Source organism: Betta splendens, chromosome 6 (assembly GCF_900634795.4).
Source record: "Betta splendens chromosome 6, fBetSpl5.4, whole genome shotgun sequence".
Classification (NCBI taxonomy): Eukaryota; Metazoa; Chordata; class Actinopteri; order Anabantiformes; family Osphronemidae; genus Betta; species Betta splendens.
Window position 1 is genome coordinate 4091410 of NC_040886.2, and position 16653 is coordinate 4108062.

The window sequence follows — 16653 nt, forward strand, 5'->3', positions numbered from 1 at the left end:
CATGATGCAATTTTAAAATTCCTTTCTTGTTAGTCAAACACTTTCCAGGCAAAGGCCATTTAGCTGAATACATTCTTTACTTTTCTAATAAGCAACTGCTTTGGCAGTACGAGACAGCACAGTTCACATTCACATCTGAATATATATATATACATACATATACACACACACACACACACACACACACACACACACACACACACATATGCCTGCACACACACACACACACACACACACACACACACACACACACACACACACACACACACACACACACACACACACACACACACACACACACACACACACACATATGACTATGAAAATTGTAGATTCACACTGATATATCAAAATCAAATATATGTCATATTCTAGGTTCTTCAAAAGTAGCCACCTTTTGTTTTGATTATTGCTTTGCACACTCTTGGCATTCTCTGGAAGAGCTTCAAGAGGTAGTCACCTGGAATGGTTGTCACTTCACAGGTGTGCCCTGTCAGGTTTAATAAGTGGGATTTCTTGCCCTATAAATGGGGTTGGGACCATCAGTTGTGTTGTCCAGTGTTCAGGTGGATACACAGCTGATAGTCCCACTGAATAGACTGTTAGAATTTGTATTATGCAGCTAAGTAAAGAAAAATCATTAGAATAGAACTTTATTTGTCATTGTACAAGTACCTTGTACAAGTTTCCCCAGCGACAGTTCACAGAAATGAATGAAAGCTCTTTATAAAAATACCAAATAAATAATGACAGATATAATAAGACAAAATAATATAAAAATCAGAAGTACTCGCATTTCCAACCGCATGATCAAACGATAGTATTTACAAGTGTGTGAATGAGGTATCCAAAATTATACCGTGAATTACACAGTGGTATTGCACAGTACAAGATAATATTGCACGTTTGTGTTTATATTTCACATCTGGATTGTATAGGTGACTCAATGTTTGTTTGCAGTTCGAATGGCCCAGGGGAAGAAGCTGTTCGTTTGTCTGGTGGTGTGGGATTTTATTGACCTGAAATGCTGTCCTGATGGCAGCAGGTCAAACAGATTATGGGCAGGGTGTGAGGGGTCTCCTGTGATGGCCTTGACTCTGCTTTGACACCAGGACCTGGCTAAGTCGTCCAGGGAGGGCAGAGGACAACCGATGATTTTCTGAGCTGTGGGCTTTATCGCCCTTCGTACCACTTTCTTGTCCTCAGCAGTGGACCCTGCAAACCCCCCCCATGGATAATAAATCAGAGTGCTTACCACAGAAGCGTTGTAGAAGGACAATAGTAAATTCTTCTCTAAGTTGTTTTTTCTGAGGATCCACAGGAAGTGCAGCCGCTGCTGAGCTTTTTTCACAATGATCTTGATGTTTGGGGACAAGGACATATCTGAGATCTGGGAGCCGAGGAATCTGATGGTGGGGATCGCTTCCACACGTTCACTGTTTATAATGAGTAGGGCATGAAGTTGTTTCACACTTTTTTGTTTTGTATTTAATTCCACATGTGTTAATTCATCGTTTTGATGCCCTCAGTGTGAATGTACAAATTTCAAAGTCATGAAAATAAAGAAAACTCTTTGAATGAGAAGGTGTGTCCAAACTTTTGGTCTGTACTGTATATACAATATACACGCACGCACACACCCACCCACACACATGCACTTATATGTTATCTGACGGTGGAAGAAGTACTTTGGCACTAATATGTTATCGGACGGTGGTACGAGTATCTCCGGAATCCCTCTGACACGCCTTCTGATGAGGAAGCAGACGCAGGGGTCTCAGAGGTGAACTTGCCCATCACCCAGGCTGAGGTCATCGAGGTAGTTCGCTAGCTCCTCGATGGCAGGGCAGCGGGGGTGGATGAGATCTGTCCTGAGTACATCAAGTCTCTGGATGTTGTGGGGCTCTCCTGGGTGACATGCCTCTGCAACATCATATGGACGATGGGGACAGTTCCTCTGGACTGGACAACCGGTGTGGTTGTCCATCTTTATAAAAAGGGGGACAGGAGAGTATGTTCCAACTTTACCTTAGATACAGGAGGAAAAATGTGGTTTTCAACCTGGCCGTGGCACGCTGGACCAGCTCTATACCCTCACCAGGGTGATCGAGGGTTTGTGGGAATTCGCCCAACCAGTCTGCATGTGTTTTGTGGACTTGGAGAAGGCATTCGACTGCGTCCCTTGTAGCATTCTGTGAAGGGTGCTCCGGGAGTATGGAGTCCAAGGCTCTTTGCTGAGGGCTGTTCGCTCTCTGTACAACCGGAGCAGGAGCTTGGTTTGCATTGCCGACAGTAAGTCAGACCTGTTCCCGTTGCATATTGGACTTCAGCAGGGCTGCCCTTTGTCACCTGTTCTGTTCATTATTTTTATGGACAGAATTTCTACGCGCAGCCAGGGGCAGAAGGGGCTCTGGAACCACAGGATTGCATTTCTGCTTTTTGCGGATGACGTTGTCCTGTTGGCTTCACTAGGCCAGGACCTCCAGAATGCGCTAGGGCGGTTTGCAGCTGGGTGTAAAGCGGCTGGAATGAGAATCAGTTCTTCCAAGTCTGAGGCCATGGTTCTCGACCGGGTGGTTTGCTCTGCCCCAAGTGGAGGAGTTCAAGTATCTTGGAGTATTGTTCACGAGTGAGGAAAGGAAGGAGCGGAAGAGTGACAGATGGATCGGTGCGGTGGCTGCAGTAATGCGGTCAGTGTACCGGTCTGTCGTGGTGAAGAGGGAGTTGAGCTGAAAGGAATAGCTCTCAATTTAACGGTCTCCTCACCTATGACTCAATGCCTCACACATGGATCATGGAATGCTTGGAACTATACAACATCAACAAGACTCTAAGATCCTTCATCCAGAATAGGAAAGTGGAAAACAACCCTAGAGGCAAACCTCCAGCCGATTGCCGAAGTCAACATCAAGTGCGGCATATACCAAGGAGATGCTCTGTCCCTGCTGCTGTTCTGCATAGGCCTGGACTCCCTCAGCCAGACTGGTTTCGGGTACCGACAATAGAATAACGCAACCGTCAGACACCTCCTCTACATGGATGACATCAAGCACTATGCCAAGAGTGAACAAGATATTGACTTGCTGATACAGTACATACCACCAGGATACAGGATATATAACCAAGACATCGGAATGTCATTTGGACTGGATAAGTGTGGTCTACAAATACCTTGTAATCCCACAGGCAAACAGTAAGTACACAAATAAATAAATAAATATTTTACATATTTTAGGTACTGTATATACATATGAACCATTTGTTTCGATAAAAATAATCTTGCCCTTGACTTTATATACTGCTAAACAGAGTGGATAGTTTGAGTGCAAACTAAATTAACTCTACTTCAGAAACAGCATCGTACACAACAAAAGCTACTGTGATACTGAACCAAGAGGTCCATGTACACGTCCTGTCTAGGTTTGTGGTGTCCAATTCCAAGAGGTTATTTTAACATCAGATAAAACACACACACACACACACAAACACGCACGCACACACACACACACACACACGGAAGTGAGGACTGCCATTGATATAATGCCTTTCCTAGCCCCTTACCCTACACCATCACAACTAAAGGCAGATGTCTAACCCTTGCTTAAATCTCCAAAACTAAATTCTAACCTCAGCCCTAAAACCTGTTAGCCCTGAAACAGGCCTTCAAATAAATGAGGACCAGCCAAAATGTCCTCACTTTGATAGGAAAGTATGTAGAAAGTACACTGTGCTGTCTTGGGATGAAGAAGGTCCGTTTCTACCCACTGTACTTCCAGGTGATAGGTTAAATGCAGATAAATAAACAAATAAATAAATTTCCTCAATGTGGGTTCAATAAAGTTAAATAATTATCATTATTACTATTATGTACATTCCTTAATTTAATGTTTTAACAGGACAAGCTGGTAGTGTCAGGGTAAAGGTTTCTTTGGTCCCTGTGACACAGCGAGCTGCAGTTTATATTCTTTATTTGTTCATTTTTGTTCATCACTATAATTAAAATTATAAATATTTTTTTTGTCACAAGAGGGAACAAAGACGGAGTAAGGCCACATATAATTCTTTGGTTGTCCTGTGCAAACTTGGCCATTTAAGCTGATTCTGATTCTAAACATTGTGTCTTGCCTGAGAAATGTCTTCCTAGTCAGACCTACAGTATTCTTGATTCATTCAATTACAGGAGGACCACTTATCCTTTCTGGTAAGCTCTAATAGAATGAAGATCTTTAAGTCACTGTAGCACATGTACAGTGTCCTTATTTAAGCAGAACCCTGCAAATAGTAACCCTGCAGCAAGTGCAACCTGTAAACATGCAGTCCTCTTACAGTATATACAACATTTCAGAGAATCATTACCATTTTGTTCCAGTTTAACATGGGCTTGCTTGATTACAGCACACTGCCTGGACAGAGCAGTAAACCGTTTCTCTACCTTCCCCAACTGGTCCAAGTGACTGTCCTTAGACCGGCTCTGCAGGGCTAGCTTCTGTTCCTAGAAGAGGTATAAGTAAAACAGAAAACAATAAACTACTGTACAAGAGCAGCATCAATCACTACTAACATTATAAAAATACTGTATGTGGTTGGCTCCAAAACCTAGAGAATGTACAGGATTCGTGACTTAATGAGCAGAGGAATCCCTTATTAGCAGTAATTAGAAATATATGAATTCTCTTGCCACAAGTTACTAAAGAAGCAGCAACTGCTTCGTAACTTAGCATAAATAATATAAATAGTAAATCTAAACCCTAAAAATAACTCCAGACTTCTTTGGATATGGCCCCATAATAGCAAATAGACAAGGCGTTGTTATAAATCTCTTCTAACATTAGGAAATAAGCACATAAGTGAATTTCCAAAGTGTTAAACTGACAAAGAACTAAAGGGTAGAAATAATCAGTCTTAATCAGAAGGAAATGAGGAGAAAAGGCAAGACACATTCAGTTGGACACATTTGGTGTATTATAGTGAAAAAGCTGCCAAGTGACAGACAGGATGCCACTTCAATACAGTCCTACAAATCATAATCATCAGAATCATAACTCATGCTTCCGAGCACTTCACTGCTATTCAAACTGCCCTTATAGTTTGGCAGTTTGTAATAAACTGAGCAGATTCCTTTCTGAATTTCCCACTCACTCACTTCACTCACTCTAGTTCTCACTCCCTCCTATAACTCTAATACACAAGCTTTGTTGCTCAGTGAAGCAGGACACACAAAGCAAAGCTCAGACAATGTAAGATATTTTCTAAAAAGATATTTTTGTACTGTGTTGGCAGTTCAAAGTGTCACACACTCCCTATCTGTTTCTTCTGATGAGCTCTTCCTTCAAAACCCATCTTTCCTTAACACTGTTCTGTCATCCTCCTTTTTTATTTTTCTCACTCCCACCAACCCTCTCTCCACAGCTTGTTCAAGTATAAAAATCGTCCTTACCAGTTCACTAGATTTCCTTTCCAAGTTATATTTCAGCAACTGTAAAATATCAGTAAAAATCATGTTTACATTCTGGTGAACAGAGCAGTGTAGGTCAATGATGTGAATCTGAAAAGGTTTTTCACTCTTTTATCTCTATCCCAATTAAAAAGGTAAATGATGTTGCGGTCATCTTTGATAGTATGCTGTGACACTATGTTTTTGTAAACACTAGTCAGATGCCACACATTTTTAAAAATAGATAATAATTTACCAACTAATAAATGAGTCCTAATCTACTAAACCCTGAGGTGAGACACATTTATTTGCTTTTGCACTGACAAGCCAATTATTTATGGACTTGAATAATTGGACATGGACATAGCTTTCACTTGTTCACATGTTCAGATACTTTAGTGGTAAAACCTAAATATTATTTATTATTCTGGAGCTTTAAGGCTTTATATTTATCAGAATGAATAAAAACTGCAATAATAAATTATTTAAAGACAACTAAGCCCTTCCATCAAATGTGTAATTTAGTGAATCACCAAGGTATGACAATGAAATTACTTCAGTTCCACCTGCCACTAATGAAAATGAGTCAAATTAAAGAAATCCATCAGACCATGTCACAAGAGTGACTTCAACTGGGCCTCGCTTACTAGCCAAACACTACAGTCCATTCCTCCCAGATAGAATATCAAAAACAGTCTCCATTGTCTCTGTAACAAAGCTGTGGGGTGAGCATTGAACCATAGGGATGGCCATATATCACCTCAGGAGTGTCAAGCCTGAAGAAGACCATTCTGGAAGCCAGATTGGGCCTCACCTTCACTCTGGATGGGCATGAACTTCTTTATTTACTTACAGTTACATTATTTCTTTCAGTAGTTTAATAGTGAAACTCTGTTTTAGGGAAGGAATTAGATGCGTGTGTGTGTGTGTGTGTGTGTGTGTGTGTGTGTGTGTGTGTGTGTGTGTGTGTGTGTGTGTGTGTGTGTGTGTGTGTGTGTGTATACAAACATACCTGTAGTGACTTTAGCTCTTCTTTTAAGCTGCTAATCTCCTTATCTTTTAACTCAGAAGTGAGCTGGTATTTCCACTAAAATTGTTTAACAATATTATAAAAGGTTTAAGAATATATGGTACCTAAATGCCACTCTTCTAAAATAAGTATATTAACATTTTGGAAATGGGCTCATTAGACCTTTTCTTCCTCAGTGTTTCTGATTTTGTCCTGGAACTTGAGAATAGATAAGGGTTTTAATCACACCTTAAAGTCTTGTTTACAAATAAAGTGTAACTGTAACTAACCTAAAACCTACCTGCTTTTTAACATAACTCAGTGACTCTTTCCTCTGGTTTTCTACCGTTTCAATTTGCTGTTGTAGAGATTCCTAAAAAAACGAAACATCACATTAGGTATTACATAATGTTATATATACTGTATCCTCTAATATAGACATTAAAGATACCGATGCAAACCTTCTCCCACTCTAGTTCCTGTTTCTCCAGCACCAGTTTACTGAGCTGATCCTCAAACCGTGTCTCAGAGTCCTGACATGCAGAAAGACATTAGTTACACAAAGCCTGGCTACAATTATTAATATGTGTTACTGCCTATTAACACAGGCAGGTAGGAGACAGTACGGCTATACAATTTATGTAGATGGGGCAAAGACCAGTACAGTGTAATGATAGCAGACATGATACAAAACGAAAGGCCATTATCTTATTCAAACTACTCTTTTAGCCAAGACTGCATACTGCTGTTAGATTCCACGGTGCATTCCTGTGTTTCTTCTGGAGAAGCACCGAAAATAAAAGAGAACATTAGAAGGGAGGTGATATTTGTGGAAAGCCATCCCTATCCTCCCTGTTCCCCCAGAGAAGGCAGGTAAAAGTCATTTACTCTCTATAGCAGTTTTTATGTTCATGTGGGAGCTGGTTAACTCTCTGACTTTATTTTATAAGTTCTTATTAAAGTATGCTACCACCAAGGCACAAAAAGGGAGTGCTTGGAAGATAAAGCTGTAATTCTTTTCACTAAGAAATAACTATTGAATGTATCTAAGACTATTAAAAATAAATGTACAGTAGGCAACTGCATCCCAACTGAAGACTACACATTACTTAGGATTTTGCTTAAAAAATTATTAATTCAATTTACTAAAAGCAGTTAACATCACATATTTGCTGTGGGGTTTTAATCTCTTCCTGGCGTCTTGCTGTTCTAAATGAATGCCTTTTATAGAGCATTAAAAGGGAAAAGTATCAGAGCATGTGATGGTGTTTTTGACAGTTTAGTTGGAAGACGTGAGATGTAGTTAATGCTAAAGTTTTCCATCAAATGTCCTTATTAATTTCTCATTCATGATGATAAGTATATTGTCTCGATATTGAAAAAGGCATCACAGATCGCACACAATAATACTACGATACTGAAAGTAATAACATGTTCAATGTATTTAGAGTTACGTCTGTGAGTAAACTACATTCTTATCCTCTAATCTGTGGGTTCTACTAAATAAAAGAAAACTTAGAATTTGACCTGCTCAGGAATGTTCGGGACCATCATGACATCCTTTTGCTTCTTAGCCCTTCCACCCACTGACCAACTACAAAGTGCTACTTTGATAACAGCAGTGCCTGAGGAGGTTTAAACTGTTATCATGTTATGTTTGTGTCCCAGTTAACATGACAATAACAATAAAATAAACTATATGGCACCAAACAATCAACATCCCATTCTGTTCTTGTAACCTTTAAGCACCCTCGAGATGTACTGTCAGATTGAAACTACTTCCTGCAGGGTACAAACCTGTATTTACTTTTAAACACAAATTTAATTTCTATATATTGGTCATGGGGCAAATGGTTTCTTTGACCCTCCTCTTGATGCAAACCCAGCTGACTACAGGAGGGCCCACTGGCTTCCCATAACAGTTTTAGAAAATGTTGTTTTCTTTTTATTTTCAAGTCAATCTCCCAAAAATCTGTCAAACATATATGGGGTGCAGAGGTGACTGGTAGGTTGAGAAAACATTCATTCTATACAAACTATAACTGTTTTATTCATAAATCCTACAGGTTTTAAGAGAATTGCTAGCTGAATATACACTTATAAAGTATCTAAGTCTATATACAGTAGCCTAAACTCTTTACTCTTTAATATTAATATATAAATATAAATGAAACAAGAGAAGCTGAACCAAAACCACTTCTCATTTAACCAGTCACCACTAGCAGAAATACATACACTGCATACATATGCTACACAACTGTTTTTTAGGAGAGAAAAACTTGATGAGAAAATGCGACAATTTGTACCATACCCTTCGAATATGCAACTCCTCTATAGCCTCCAGTAGATGGTTTTTAAACTCCAGCAACTGTAATAAGATAGCTCCTTCATTTTCCGCTTCACTGTGGGTACTAGACAATTCTTTCTCCCCTGCTTGTCCTCCTACCTGTATAGAGAAAAAGAAAAGAAAAATACACCTAATTTAGCTATTTTCCATGTTACAAAAAATCATTTTTTGTAGCAAGACAAATTTGTGCAGAAAATATGTTGCTAGTGGAAACAAAGCTGACAATGTACAAAGGCTAATAATTCTATAATAATATTTAAACTAATTTAAAAACACAAACAACAGCTGAAGAATGGTCATAACTTACACTAGCGTTAGAGAGTGTTTTAGAGTCTGCATTGAGGTCCATTGGGTTGTTTCAGGGCAGATCCGTCACACTGGAACTCTGCTGCCCGTTAATCAAGGAAAAACACTTTATGGAAAAAAGGTTAATAGAATAGGCTGTTTAATGAGCAGTAGCCTGTCCATCTATATGCTTATAATTACCTTCTCATCTGCAATTTTTACTGCAAAATGGTTTTATTAGAAATAACAGGCTATCACATTAAAGTCTCTCAGTGTTTCTCAATCACTGGAATAATGGCTTTGAAGTGACTATTAGGTTTTTCTGTCTTTGTTTTACACTACCTCCAATGCAGTGAGAAGACAGCACCTTCATAAGCTATCTAGGTTAAAATGAACCAGTCCATTGACACTAACAGGGGTCAGAGCAATAATACAGAATGGACAAATTGTGGTGTCAATGCTTTTTAAATTATGTAGGCTATTTACTTTGACCTGTGGATGGTTTTATCCAACTGTTTCTATCACCTCAACATAACCAAGAAACTGACTGACACACACACTGCATACACGTAAACACATACCTTCTGGAAAATATGACTATTTAAGTGGGAGGTCTCCACTAGCCACTGAACTCTTAATAGAACAGACCTTTTTCTTCCCATTTAACCTGCACTGGTATCAATCATGTAGGAGAATTAAATGATCCCTGCTAGAAATGGCTACTATCATAAAATGACACTGTGACCCTAGGCTGGGGAGGGAGGGGATGTGCAAACGTGTGTTAGTGTGTCAAAGTAATAGTGTACGTGTTTCCTATGCTCATAGTGTGAATGTGTATGTGGCTATGAATGAGGGAGTGAACCACAATGTCTTGATTTGCTTCTCCTGTGATTCAGTTGAGCAGGTATTAAGTACTACAGTATCTCTAAGCCATGAAAAGCCAAATTAAAAGGTCTGCCATTTATTTAATGGGACCGTTCCATGATGTCTGTGTTAACGTTAGGTTTGTAAATTAAATGCACCAAAGAAAGAAAGTTAAGCCAAGGCCCTGAGGTTGTACAGCAATGCAAAATGGTATAATACCAGTTGCAGGCCAGTATTTTAATTTCTAGGTCTTCATAAATGTCCCACTTAGTCCTACATAAATGAATACACCTCATAATAGCATCGACCTAACACCATGACACAAGACTCCGTACAGAATCACACTTATTGCATCACCTCAATATAGGTGAATCGAGCAAGACTTAATTTCCGGAGCATTTAAAATCAAATAAAATCAATAAGCTTGCATTCACAAATATATGTAACTAATATCACAGATACTGCCAAGACTCAAAACTTAAAGGTGATTTTGAGAATTTGTCAACAAAGGTTTAATTTAAAAGTCCACCAGAAGTGGTACATGAATTTAAACAAGTTAGTCCAACTGCACACTGGATGCAGCAAAACAATATGAGAAATGTGGATACCATATGACTTTGCAATGATTTTGCAATGTCACAGTATGACAAAAAGCTTCAATCTTAAATAATATTATATATTTTACCTTATAATAATAGTTATACTTAAAGCTTTGGTCTAGGTAATGTGCATGATGGCCCACTGTCAGGACTCACTGGTTAAGTTAAACAGAATCTCTGCTATTGTTATTAGTAACATGTTTTCCACTTCAAATAATAGAGGAAGGTCTTAATATTAACACACAACACTCTAATGATATATTTTTTATCAATAGACTTTGTATTTAATAATTTGTATTATTCCAAACAATTTAATTTGATGTTTTTAGTAAAAGGCTGACTAAAAGATTTTTTTTAAAGTAATTAAATGTGGGCGTAGTTTGTGTTTTCTATTAATAAATAATAAATAACTATTACTTTTGCCATTCAACCACAGTTTTATCAGTTTCAATTAGCACATACTCAGTTTCCAAATAATATTAAACCCATAACACGTTCTAATTTCAGTTTTTCTCAGGTGTATAAGTAGTTATTTATGTGTCATTAAATTTGTTATTTTTTTCCTTTTACCTAATTAACAAAAAAAAACCTATCATAAAATGAAAGGCTAACTTTATTGGCATTTTAGCTAGCATCATATATGATTAGTTATCAAAAGTTAGCAAGAAGTAGCATTATTTACATATGATCAAATTTCATTTAATTCATGTTTAAAATGTCTAAAGCACAACTATGGTTAAACAGTGGTAGTAAGTAACTTATCTATGGTGAGAAGCAGAAGAAGGTTGCTAAGAAGTTTGTCGCCATTAACCGCTTCGCCCTCGCGCGTCCAGGTTCAGATGTACTGACACGAGCGCAAAGATGACCTTAACTTCCGGCGAGTTTAGATTAGGAGTTCGAAAATACGTTAGCAAAAAAGGACAAATTCAAATGTCATAATAAAATAAAATCATGAAGATACATTACCAATATACGGAAGTAAAAGTACATTAGAATATTTAAAAACTGCAACGTTAAGGCTCCTCTCGTTTTTAGTATTGTAATTATAGATGCATTAACGCTCTAATATATCCATATTTACATTACTTAACTTAGATGCACTTTACTAAATAATGATGGTGCTTTGGTTTAATTTACATGCCTGCTATACGCCTCGCAAAATAATATTTCCTGGTTCTAAAACAGGTAAAATTGAAGGCCACATTAGACAGACTATAAAATCACAGCTGTGTCTGCACTTGTTCATTTCAGCATTCAATTTTTATAAGCATTTACTGTATAAATCAGCCAGCCAAATAAACTCACGTGACAGGGAACGGAGCTTAGCGATTGGTGCCATCTGGAGGATAAACCCGAAACTTGCATCCTTTCTGAAGTCGCCTCGGGTCTGTCGTGGTCATTTCCGCGCGTCACTTTGTTGTATCACAAAAAAGTGTTTTCCTAGTTGTTTACTATTATTTAAAAAAATGGCTTCGATTAAGGAAAGAGCTGCGGCGCTAAATCTTGCAGAGAAATTGTGTGCGCGCTCTGTGGGTAAGTTAAACGAAGACGCCAGGTGCTTATTAATTGTGTTGAGGCCTGTGCGTGCAACGAACAATCTAGCTTCTTACTGAAATTACAAAGCCAAAGCAAGAATGAAATAAATATTTAAGTAGTGACACAGAAATTGTTTTGACAATTAGCCCACATTTACTCTTTCCCTATACAGGATTTTTTTTTAAATTCCAGCATAGTTCTCAAGATTCTTGGATCCCGTTTCAGTGTGATTTCTCTCTTAGCCCACAGAGTGACCAGTACATCAACCCAGGTTTCATCCTTGTGGCATGACCTCGTCTTCTACCTCAGGTCTTCGGTGACTGTAAAAGATCGCAGAGTCCACCTGAAGACATACAGTGACTGTTTTCTTGGCTCAGAGGCTGTAGATGTGGTGACAGAACACATCAACACTTTTAAACACTTAGTGGGTGTGTGTCTGATTTATATCCTCCCTGTTTTAATTTCTTAACCTAAAGCTATGTAACAAATTGTTATTTGAACCTGCTTCATTACTACAGGTGTAAACCTGTCTCGGGACAAAGTGGTGTGTGTGTGTCAAGCTCTGCTGGACTGCCGTGTGTTTGAGTTGGTGGGAACCAAAGTGTTTGGGAATGATAAGAAGCACTCTGGGTTTCAGGACAGCAAGAGTGCTTTTTACAGGTTAGACAGAAGGGACACGTGGTTTGTTTTTACCAGAAGGGTAAATTTTTGTATTCATCCTTTTCAATTTCATTTATTTCTCCAAGTCATTTGCTTTTCAAATGTTATGTTCAGGTTCGTAAACATCCACATGCCTTCAGCTAATGAAGTGGAGAGAATCTTACTTGTGAATGGGGTTCAGACACTCTTTTGTGGTCCTTGCTCAGACCAGTAAGTAGAAATTACGTCATTCACTTAATTAATGCAGTCAAGAAAAAAACGCCTTTTCTATATAATGTTACATCACAGCACTGTATTGAACCCTTGGATGGAAGTTACTTTCACACTACAGCTAAAATAGCTAAGATCTAAAACTAAAAACCTTCAGTAGAACATTAGTCCTGTTTATTGATATAAAACATTCTGCACAATAGGTTTGCATGGATATGGCCATTCATACAGAAGATGTATGAACATAGTTGAAAGTGGATAAAAGTGGTTCTAACCTCTAAGAAATCACATCCATACGAGTCACTTGTCATCTGTGTTTGGACTTTCAGGACTGAGGATCAAATATGTTCCACCGGGTCACGTGTTCAGATGTGCACCCCTGTCAAATTCACCCAGATAGCACCAAAAGCAAGTCAGCTGGAAACGTGTACGACTGGCAGCCTGGCACTGGAGCCTGTGGTGCATGGAATGAGTCCCAGCAGAGCCCAGGCAGGAGCTGTTGTGCCTCAGCCATGTAAGTCAAACACATGTTTCATCATCTTTGCCATTCAGCTAACTATCAAACACTTTTATAGTTCACGTAGTTGCAGTTATTATTTTTGAGAGAGAGAAGGGTTCCCTTCGCTGTGCTGTAACCCGCAGTGTCAGATGAGTTATGGCAGGAGCAGACTTTGCTCAGGCTCCTAAACCTGGTGGAGCTTCCCCTCCTGGAGGGCATACTTCACTGCATGCAGATCTCATCATCTCCTCCATCACAACTTCATGAGAAAACAGACCTGATCTACACCAGTAACCAGCTGGATAGACAGATTCTCAGGGTCTTCAGAGACACTCAGTACGTTTACCTTTTGAAATGTATCTTTTAATTTTACTGTGACTGTGCCCTAAAATTTCTAATTAAACATCAAACTAACTATATGGCAAATAATATGTTTGTTGCAAATTTTACATTTGTACTGTGTGTTTGTTCTATTTATTAAACATTTCCTCATCTCAGGGAGGATGAATGGCTCTGTGCAGCTCTGGACTGCCTTGACTTCCTACCTGATCTGCCAGTGGTGGAGCTGAGCCGAGAGTTACCGCAGTTTTTTCTTCAGTACGAGAAGGGCTGTGAGACCGTTCCAGGTGGTAGCGGCAACCAAGATGTGGACACAAGGGGTATCTGTGTGGGAGTGGATCAGTCTTTCGTCTTTTGATTCAGCTTCCTGGCCTTATTTTTAACTGATGTGTATGTGTGACATCACTGTTGTATTAATGGCAATTCACAAGGTAAGTTATTATTTCTGATTTCAGTGCAGCCACTGATCTCCATATCAACTTCAAACCAAAGCAGTGACGAGCAGCTTCAGTATTCACAGACAGGCTTGACTCGGTGTAAGCTTCTGCTGTATAGGACTCTGGTCAAACACTACAGTCAAGCTGACAGGCCTCCTCTGCTGCCTCAGCTCATGACTGACATCTACACAGCCATCATCGACCTGCTGAGTAAGATGATCGAGAATCAGACCATGCTTGTTCTAGTTACTTTTTTTTTCAACTTTTAATTGTACATGTCTGCTAACAATGGTTTAAACCCCATCTTGCTTGTTAACCTACTCTTATGTATGATTTCAATATGACTGCCTTTGCTTTTTCAGCAAATGCTAAGTTGAGCACAGCTCTTGAGGCTTTGCAGCTGTGTCTGAAGCTTCTGCCACACGGCTGCCGGGAGCAGCTGCGCCGACTGCTGACATTCATGGCTCTGGCAGCTGATCCACAAGGGATAAAACTGGACAATGACGTGAGAGATGCACACAGTGGCTGACCAGATCTTACATTACATTACATTGAAATAGAAATATTCAACACCACCAGCGCTGCTCTGTCATTTGACACTCTGTTAATGAATCTGTAGGTGGAGAACAGGCAGGCGGTGGTGAGGTCTTTCTCCAGAGCCATTGTCCACAAGTCCCTTTCAAAAGAGAAGGGGGGACTCATGGTGGTCTTCATGCTAAGTAATGTTGAAGAAATCTTCAAGGTAGGGGAAGACAGGAAGCTCACAAGACAGTTTTTAGGAATTGAAAATGAAGAGAACAGAGTTTTGTGCAGTAATTATTTTCCTAAATATAAATCAATCTAACAAAAGAGAAACTAAAGGTTCAGGTAAAAAATCATACTGTTGTGACTAACCTCCTGCTCCAAATGTGTAACATTTAAATTTGCTGTAGATCGGATACAATAGCCCTGCAGATATATTAGTGATTTTATTTTTCGTACTTGAATAGCTTAAAAATCTGAGTTCTGACAATAAACGTTTACATGGGACAGTTCATTGATTTACAGCAGAGTGTTTGAGCTTTGTCATGCTTGACATTGTGATGCTGATACTTGCTGGGACTACTATTTAAATGTTCTGCTTCAGATACCAGGTGCTCTACACAAGGTAGTGAGTGATAAGCTAGCCAGCATCGGAGATGGGAAGCCGCCCAATGAGACTGGTAAGAGACTGGTTTGGTGTGGAGCGGCCACAGAAAAGCACTTTTAGAGACAGTGGAACGCAGCATCCTCTTTTTTTTTTTTTTTTACCTATTTCTACCTAAAAACAGATTTCTGTGTCTTGCATCAGGTGTCATTTCTTTTTGTAATGATTTATGAGTAAGTATTATACTGTCTCCAAATGTCTGGAGTTCCCAAAGCAGAAACCTGGAGAAGCACAATTCTTTCCCAACGTGCTGTTTTTCTTTGCATTGTTGTTGCTGAATAGTTTTTAAAAAGTTCTTGTCATTCTTTTTTGTCCTACAGGCTTAACAGTCTGTCAGCAGGTTTCCAGTAGGAATTACACAGATTTGACCGGAGAGACTACCAATCAGGAGCTATGGGCTTTGCTGAAGAGCATCCACCTGGACACCAAGATCTCTGAGAAGGAGAGAAAGCGGCTGCTTCGACAGTTTTGCGGGGCCCACCCACAGATATTCAGCCAGTACTTTGGTGACTCTGCAATTAGTGTACTGTAATTTGTTGAAGAGAATCACCAATTGATACAAATGATGCAAAATATATTGGCTTTGGGGGGTGTCAACGCAAATATTTGACATTGCTGGCATATACATTTTAACTTTGAATAAAATAAATGGTATATGTATATTGTTTTTTTTCTTAATGTAAGTCATATAAACTCCAGTCAACAAAGTTTTTGTATCTTTAGTGTGTAGGTTAGAAAATGAAGGGTGGGTGTGTTCTTTTTTTGTATTGGTTGTAGTGTTGCAAATAGGTAATTGTCTACCTCTCAAACACAATTGCAAATTAAGGATGTGAAAGGAAGCTCAGAAGAAATTGTGAGGTGCCGGACAATCACACTAAACATTAATGGAAATCTAACAATGTCTAGAATGACTTACAGTAACAATAGAATCAGCCTCATTGTCAGAACCCAAATCCAACCCAGTCATCAGCCCTGATTTCCTCAGACTATGTCTGACCTAAAGAAGTTGCACAAGAACCAAGGTCCACACAATATTTGTTCTTAGTAATGAATTAAAGAACTATTCCTGATATCTGATATTTTTAGCAAATTCAATTGGTCTAAAAACTGTGTGTTTGTGTCTGAGTGTTTAGGGTCTTTCTATTTGGGTTCATTAACTTTAGAGTGCAGGCTTGTAAAACTTAGAGTACTGTAAGACTCCTCCAGTCCTGTTGGGTCTTTCATGTATGGAGAGGTTTTACTGAACAA

The 16653-nt window shown here is 39.0% G+C and overlaps 2 protein-coding genes across 13 annotated transcripts in view; one reads left to right on the forward strand and one right to left on the reverse strand.

Annotated features, from left to right (window-relative positions):
* Window positions 1-11862, reverse strand: part of LOC114857443 (myosin-3-like) — a 35077-nt gene extending 23215 nt beyond the window's left edge. For 3 of the 11 annotated variants that reach the window (XR_003786230.3, XM_029153935.3, XM_029153937.3), the window contains exons 1-8: window positions 9098-11383; window positions 8755-8889; window positions 6905-6976; window positions 6745-6816; window positions 6627-6662; window positions 6447-6521; window positions 5438-5476; window positions 4357-4492 (exon numbers count right to left, since the gene is read on the reverse strand). Coding sequence is in view for 9 of the 11 variants with exons in the window: in XM_029153935.3 (XP_029009768.1) it covers window positions 4357-4492; window positions 5438-5476; window positions 6447-6521; window positions 6627-6662; window positions 6745-6816; window positions 6905-6976; window positions 8755-8889; window positions 9098-9139 (607 nt within the window). In the remaining 2 variants the exon portion in view is untranslated. Of the gene's footprint in view, window positions 1-394; window positions 522-1688; window positions 2822-4356; window positions 4493-5437; window positions 5477-6446; window positions 6663-6744; window positions 6817-6904; window positions 6977-8754; window positions 8890-9097; window positions 11384-11843 lie in introns of those variants that run through there. The other 8 variants (XM_029153940.3, XM_029153936.3, XM_029153927.3 and 5 more) reach the window with 6 other exon arrangements.
* A 13-nt stretch (window positions 11863-11875) lies between these two features.
* Window positions 11876-16653, forward strand: LOC114857444 (DEP domain-containing protein 7-like). Of its 2 annotated transcripts, none has more exons than XM_029153944.3 (12): window positions 11876-12071; window positions 12317-12502; window positions 12593-12734; window positions 12849-12944; window positions 13274-13458; window positions 13587-13779; window positions 13942-14069; window positions 14238-14429; window positions 14582-14724; window positions 14839-14961; window positions 15346-15421; window positions 15726-16653. In XM_029153944.3, exons 1-12 carry the CDS (start codon window positions 12005-12007, stop codon window positions 15935-15937), a joined length of 1743 nt encoding a protein of 580 aa, XP_029009777.1. In that variant the 5' UTR covers window positions 11876-12004; the 3' UTR covers window positions 15938-16653. The 2 variants fall into 2 exon arrangements, with proteins under 2 accessions (XP_029009777.1, XP_029009776.1); XM_029153943.3 differs by having other exon boundaries at window positions 11878-12071; window positions 13942-14102.